Consider the following 7,392-nt stretch of genomic DNA (forward strand, 5'->3'; position numbering starts at 1 on the left):
CAATACTTATAGTGTATCTGAACAAAAGATAAAAATAGACATGGGCCTTTTAAACAGTTTGGGCCAAAATTACAATAAATAAAAATTAATACTAAAAAACATATTTAACTTGGGCCTTCAAATTAGTTTGGGCCTTCAGCAACAATTAATAGTTTTGATAGTGTCTCTGCCTTTGGGCCTTCATCCTTCTCCATTTGGACCTTCATCTTTCTCCACTCGGGGATTTTATCCTTCTCCACTTGGGCCTTCGTCCTTCTCCACTTGGGCCTTTAGCCTGTATTTAACCAGTTTCAGGATTCTCATCAGATGGTGGGGTTTGAATTTAGGGATAAAAAAGTCTTTTCCATGAATTTTTAAAATTTGTTGGAGCCAATACAAAGGTTGTAGGGGATAGTAACAACCACCACATTCTACTATTACATGACAGGCCAAAACAAAAGATATTATGCCATGACCTCAAGTTGACAAATCCCGCTACCACTCGGGTTGTTTGCCTACATTTTTTATTTGTTTCCATAATATTGAAAAAGATACTTCACATTTTGTCTAATTAATTGCTTATTTCACATTTTTAGTTATTTGATATAATAAAACATGCAATATCTTTTAAATAAAAATATTAACCAAATGATGACACATGTTGATGAGATGGAGCAAATTTTGCATTGGAAGGTGGACAAAGTCAAAATGATGTGATGGTTAAGTGATGTAAAGTAAATAAGTTGCATGATTACTAAAACACCTTTAACGAAAAGGTAACGATCGATTCAACGAAAATTTCATATTCTTAAATGTCAAACACAATTAACTATATCTAGGGATGGTTAGCAAAGATTAATATTTATATTTTAAGCAATTAAAACCTTTTATCATAAATATTGAAATTCCTTCACAGGTGACTATAAAACATTAAATTTTGAAGTTCGAGTTTGATAATCAAGAAAGGAAAAAAAATGTAAAAAAAATCATTAAAAAAGAACCAATGTTGTGTAGCAAAAATGTCAAAAAATAAAACCAATGGGCAAAAATCATAAGCCGCAAATGATGAGTGAGAAAACATCTTACATGATTTGGCAAATGGTTAGCTTTGAAAAATAAATACTTTCTTTTGAAAAGCCAACTAATAAAATAAAATACCTATTCTTTTACGTGGTGCCAACAAACAGGAAGCAGCTGCCGTTGATGGAGGTATCAAAACCATATGTCTCTCCTATTATTACAGATTGTTAGGTTTGATGGTATTGAGCTGGGGCCATTCATTAGTCAAAGTTGTAATTTAGTTTCATAAGCTGAAATTTATGGTTTCCTTGCCACAACCTCATTTCTAAATCTTCCGTCTGTTTGTTATGAAGAGCATAACCATGATTTTAAGGAGTAACCACTTCTTAACACCAAAAAATGCAAGGCGACAAAATTTAATGTCCTAATCTATTTTTAGGGGGGGTGGGGGGTTCTGTCCAAAGAAATGGTTCAAGTGAAGCTGCCTCGTTTCAAGGCCTAGTTTACACTACTAGTCTTTACAAGAACTTATATGTGTAGCATTGTGCAAAATGTGACACGCGTCACTTGAAGCAAGTCCAAGTTGCATCTGTGTCATTTTAACCAATTTGACACGAAAATATCCATATACATGCATTTTTAACGCTAAATCAAGCATACTGTGTATGATAATTACACTTGATCTCAGCCAAAAGGCCGAGAAAGCTATATGTAATGGTAATTACACATCACTTAACAAAAACCAAACAAACTTTACGAATTAACTCAATTCTTATGTGCAGAACAGATCCTAATTTACATGTCTACCATTGCTAGTGCATTCTCAATTCAGCTTCTTTTAGAGAAATCACTTGTTTTACCAACCTTTATAAAAAGCTTTTAAAAAACAAACAATTATTTATTCGGCAATAATTTCAACCAAACAAGTACTTGGACGTTTACATTGCCATCCAATAATGTGGGAAACAGAAAGATACTATTGAAAACAAAGTGAAAACAAGCAGACCTATTCTGTTGCTAGATCTCTTAGAAGCAATCACTTAGACTTCCAAATCATACATACAGTTCAATATATAAAGTAACAAAAGGAAAAAAGAATAGAACATAGAAAAGTCGGTTGAATTTGAATAAAACCAATGCTCACTTTTACTAATAAATTAGCTGGGAATATACAAAGTCATACAAGAATACACAAAAATAAAAGATTACAATGGAACATACATCTCATCAATGGAGCGGAAATAAATATTGGAAAGCAGAGACAGTGTTCTTACCGCAACCAGAACCAAAACTGTTTCCTGGGACCAAATCAGTGTCGATATTTACACCTATCCAGGAGTTAGAGGCTAAGATGAATAATCGGCATGGAGGAAACTCTCATAAATAGTTCCTGCTAGTGTCCTGTTCACATCATCCCAATTTTTAATGTGATCTGACAATGGTCCTCTGTGTATCTTAACCTGACGGCTTGTTAATTCCATCTGTGGCAATCCTAAAAACTCTTGAACATCTTTTAGCTTCTGAAACGTGAATGAAATATATTTTGTTAATTTCAAATTATTGGCAATGAAGATGAAATAGAATATCTAAAGTTAGCCAGAAGAGCACCCTTCCCATTCAACCAAAAAAACAAGAATCAGTAAGGTTCAGTTCATTTTCAAGAAAAGTGTGCTCTATAACCCACTCACAGCTTCATTATTTCACATATACTTTATTAAATAGGGCAGTGCCTCACGCAAAACAGCTTTTAATTGAAAGGGACTGGGAGGAGAAGGAAAAAAATTTGGTAAAATGTGTATAAAATAGAAATTTCTTCCTAGACTAATCGTACTTTGGGACAACTATGCAGCTAAACTCAAATTCACTGGCAGTGACTCGTAGAAGTTATTACTCACAAATAGTGCTTGTATTATGCATAGAGAAAGATAATTATTGCAGCTTTTAGTACAAAATGAAGGAGTTTATGGTGAAGCCCTTACAGTACGATTTTGTATAAGATCCTCATAGTACAGGATCATATGCCGAGTGGTGTTGAAGTATTCCAACGCTTTTGCAGTTCTCATTTCCATATCCTTCAAATCAGCCAGCAATGATGTAGAATTAATGGTAGGCTTGTACTTTGAAAGAGTATCAGCCTAAAACAAGCCAAATGACTTTCATTTTATGTTAAAAGAAATTAAGGAAAAACAAGAGAGAGAGAGAGAGAGAGAGAGAGAGAGAGACCTCTTCTTTAGAATGAACATGAGATTTATGAGTTCCACTAAATAGTTTAGCATAACGATCATAGGAGTTGGCAAGCATTGATACCATTCTCCGTAATAAGTTTCTTCGGAAAAGAAATATTACAGAAACACTTCTACTGTTGAAGTAATCTGCAATTTCCTTAGGGTGATCCATTAAACCCTGTATGAGATTAGATATCTTTATTTCGGAAAAGAAATATTACCAAATACTAATCAATAAAACAAACTGCAAAGCCTGAGCCAGAAGGGCAAAACCAACAGCAAAATAATCACACACAAAGCAAATCAGCATTTATCATCTGCCTTCTAATGTGACATGAATGTATCACCAAATACTGAATCTCAAGACAATTGACAATTGCTCTCTTATGGACTGATGGGGAACCAATTACCTATGTAAATGAAATAAGCTTTAGCCATACTTTTTGGTTCCATAGTGTCACAAAACTTAGAATTTGTTTCTACCAGTTTTACCTGCTACAATGTTAATCCAGTAGTCTCCAAATTGATGCAATTTATCTTTGCAATCAGCTTTATGTTATTCTATTTCACTCCTAGTTAAGCAAAATAATCACACACAAAGCAAATCAGCATTTATCATCTGCCTTCTTATGTGACATGAATGTATCACCAAATACTGAATCTCAAGACAATTGACAATTGCTCTCTTATGGACTGATGGGGAACCAATTACCTATGTAAATGAAATAAGCTTTAGCCATACTTTTTGGTTCCATAGTGTCACAAAACTTAAAATTTGTTTCTACCAGTTTTACCTGCTACAATGTTAATCCAGTAGTCTCCAAATTGATGCAATTTATCTTTGCAATCAGCTTTATGTTATTCTATTTCACTCCTAGTTAAGCAAAATAATCACACACAAAGCAAATCAGCATTTATCATCTGCCTTCTTATGTGACATGAATGTATCACCAAATACTGAATCTCAAGACAATTGACAATTGCTCTCTTATGGACTGATGGGGAACCAATTACCTATGTAAATGAAATAAGCTTTAGCCATACTTTTTGGTTCCATAGTGTCACAAAACTTAGAATTTGTTTCTACCAGTTTTACCTGCTACAATGTTAATCCAGTAGTCTCCAAATTGATGCAATTTATCTTTGCAATCAGCTTTATGTTATTCTATTTCACTCCTAGTTAAAGTTGTCACTACTCCTATCAGACAACAAATATGTCTACTCCATAAATCTCACATACTAGATTATATTTTAAAATACATTCACACCCAAGATTTATTGATATTACACTCAATATCCCTTCTTCTATTGAACTTAGACTTTGGTTCTACCAGTCTTACTAGCTATAGTGTTATTTCGGTAGTTTCCAAATCAATGCAATTTAGCCTCCAAAGTCGTATCAGGCTCATGTTATTCCATGTCATCTCCTTCTGATAAAAGTTGTCACTGTTCCTATCTCACATATTAGATTATTGGGTAAAATACATTCACACCCTGAAATTTTACGGTATTACACTTAACAACCCTTGTTTTTTGGACATTGCACCGACTTCCCTCAACTCATATAAAGCATACGAAATCACAGGTGATCTGTATCAAACAGAAGGGTACACAGTATTACGTTATTACTATTAGTTATTACATAGGTTCAAAAATGACAAGGGCATCAGGTGTAATATCACTAAACATCAGGGGGTACAAGCGTAATTTGCCCCTATCAAATTATATTAATATGCAACAACTCAACAAGGTGGCCCTACTCTAGTCAATGATCATAACTGGTATACAGAAATTGATAACAATGTTCCAGAGTCTCAGAGAAAGTACTTGTCCTCAAAGTCAAGCACATGGGTCAAGTTTCACTTAAGATCCTTCACATCAAAAACATAAAGGAAGCGGTGGGAGGCATCAAATTAGTTTGCAACCTAAGCCATTAATACAAAGGCATTTATGCCTACAAAACAAATAGCATTGTCTTTTCTTAAAACACTCAAGGTTAAGTATGTATCAGACAACAAATATAAATAAGTTCATTACACTTTAAAAAAGGACTCAACAGTGAGCATTTTTACCTGATTAAGCATCCACTTGGATCCAATTGCAGCTGAGCATTCATTCTTGGAAGCACTACTGAGCCAGTCCAGGTTGTAAACTTTGTCCAGAGTCTGCACAATGGTAGAAACATTTACTCTTCTTTCTCTAACTGAAAAAATCTCCCCGTTGGAGCTCACATTAATATGGCTATTCAAAAGGGTCTCAAACCACCCACTGCCAGATCTCTGATTCGACAATATGGCAAAGAACCGCACAGGATTACCAGCACACTCACTCCTACCAAAGCCAAAAGGTTAATTAACAAGACCCAACCCAAAGCCAAAATAACCATAACACAACAAAACTTCACATTATTACCTGTTGAAAGACACAGGCTCGGGGTAATGCAACAAAGGAACATCATGTGTTAGGTTCAATCTATTAATACTACTAATACTACTCCGAGAAGGCTTCTCAATTTGCAACTCCATGAGCATAGTCCTTGCGTGTGTGCTTATCTGCTTTAGACACACAGAACAAATAAAAACACCACACACCATTGAAAAGATCAACACCGACATCCTTAACAACAGTGGCGATTTCTTCTGAGGCTTCATAACCAGAATGTCCTGCAACCCAAGAAAGAGAAAAACATCACATTCATGTGAAACCCAACCACATTTTTTTAGAAAGAACAAATGGGGTATCATCAAATTGGGTGCAACAAAGGATGAAAGACAGAAACTTTAGAAGCACTTGTTCTAGCAACCTTGTTGAAGAAACATATGTCTTCTTTTAGTACCATCGCTATTCTGTTCCAGAAGAAAGAAACAAGAGGGAGGAGAGGGAGGAGAGAGAGAAAGAGAGAGAACAAGAACTGGGAGTTTGATGTTTGAAATAGCAAAGCACAGAGAAAAAGAAACAGTGTTTGAGGCAGAAAGTGGAGAACAATAGGGAAAAACTGAGCATTGGACCTTGTTTGTGTTGAGACTTGAGGGCCTGTAAAAGTCAAGCCCACCATCTAACCCCTTCTCTTCTCACAAATACTTAGCAAAGACTCAAAAGAACATGAATTTAGTCAATAAAAAATAGTAATATATTAAAGAAGCTTAATACATTAATGAAAATACTTTAAATTGATACTCTCCTAATGAAAAGGATTAATTTTTAATTAAAAAATTATGATTTAAATACTAAAAAGATGCTGATATTTAATGTTTGATAGTATATTTAATAGCCTCTAAAGGAGGATAAATATTGGAGAAAAAATATTTTTTAATATTGACCTGATGTCAAAGGTGATTTCTTTTTAATAAGTTTACATGAATCCTTCTATATATATAAATTAGAATAATTATTCTGAATAAGAAATCTTTTTAGATGTCATTTTTTAACAAGAACGGTTATAGGATTTTTCTTTAATGATTTAAGAATTTTTAATAATTCCTTATCTCTTTTGGTCCGTGATTTTTAATATCTTTGATTCTAACTTAAATATTAATATCTTTTTAAAATAAATTATCAATAATTAAATACAATATTGTATTTCAATATAAATTGTTTATCATATATATAAAATATAATTTAGATTGACCTCAAAAAAATATAATTTATATGATAAAAATCTTTATCTATTAAATTTTTTAATTATAATATAACTTATATATTATAAATTTAAGTGATATAAAATAACATAAGTTAGTTGAATCCTTTGCAAAGCACGGTTTATCTATAAGCAGAGACTATTGCTTGTTTTGTTCTCTTCCTATTCCTAAATTTACTGAACACTCCTTTATGGAGGATGCTTCCGTAAACTCTTCTCTTTTCATTAATAATTTATCTTTCTTTCTTATTATAATTATGGTATAAAAAAAATATTCTAAAATAACTATCATTTTAGTTTTTTTTTTAATATAACATTAACTATTATTTTCACTTAAAACTCCTATAATATTAATTATAGATAAAAATCTATAAATAAATTAACGATGATAGATTAATTTTATAAAATTATTTTTTTTTCATGATTTGTTATTTTTTTCTTGATTTACATAAAATAAACTAAGACCACTATTATTTTAGGACGAATGGAGTAGTTTCTATAGGGTATGGGGTGCTTTGTCCAACCCATGCA

General features: G+C 32.8%; 1 protein-coding gene across 3 annotated transcripts; it reads right to left on the reverse strand.

Moving 5' to 3' along the window:
• Positions 1-212: 212 nt before the first annotated feature.
• LOC114412385 lies at positions 213-6,277 on the reverse strand. 3 transcript variants are annotated; one of them, XR_003666705.1, is made up of 7 exons: positions 6,028-6,274; positions 5,637-5,887; positions 5,297-5,555; positions 3,223-3,402; positions 2,979-3,134; positions 2,274-2,519; positions 213-274 (listed from the first exon to the last, which is right to left on the reverse strand). XR_003666705.1 is itself a non-coding variant. In XM_028376244.1 (6 exons), the coding sequence occupies exons 1-6, from the start codon at positions 6,061-6,063 to the stop codon at positions 2,346-2,348; spliced, it is 993 nt and encodes a 330-aa protein (XP_028232045.1). In that variant the 5' UTR covers positions 6,064-6,277; the 3' UTR covers positions 1,603-2,345. The 3 variants fall into 3 exon arrangements, 2 of the variants coding, with proteins under 2 accessions (XP_028232045.1, XP_028232044.1); XM_028376244.1 differs by lacking the exon at positions 213-274 and having other exon boundaries at positions 1,603-2,519; positions 2,979-3,071; positions 6,028-6,277; XM_028376243.1 differs by lacking the exon at positions 213-274 and having other exon boundaries at positions 2,117-2,519.
• Between the last annotated feature and the right edge of the window lie 1,115 nt (positions 6,278-7,392).

This window comes from Glycine soja, chromosome 5 (genome assembly GCF_004193775.1).
Source record: "Glycine soja cultivar W05 chromosome 5, ASM419377v2, whole genome shotgun sequence".
Classification (NCBI taxonomy): Eukaryota; Viridiplantae; Streptophyta; class Magnoliopsida; order Fabales; family Fabaceae; genus Glycine; species Glycine soja.

Excerpts from the sequence above, each read along its gene's own strand:
- LOC114412385 (XM_028376243.1), bottom strand. The coding sequence starts at position 6,063 with ATGGTACTAAAAGAAGACATATGTTTCTTCAACAAG. Across the intron at positions 5,556-5,636 it reads GAGCCTGTGTCTTTCAACAG|GAGTGAGTGTGCTGGTAATC; the intron begins GTAATAATGTGA and ends TGGCTTTGGTAG. Across the intron at positions 2,520-2,978 it reads ATCTTATACAAAATCGTACT|AAGCTAAAAGATGTTCAAGA; the intron begins GTAAGGGCTTCA and ends TTCACGTTTCAG.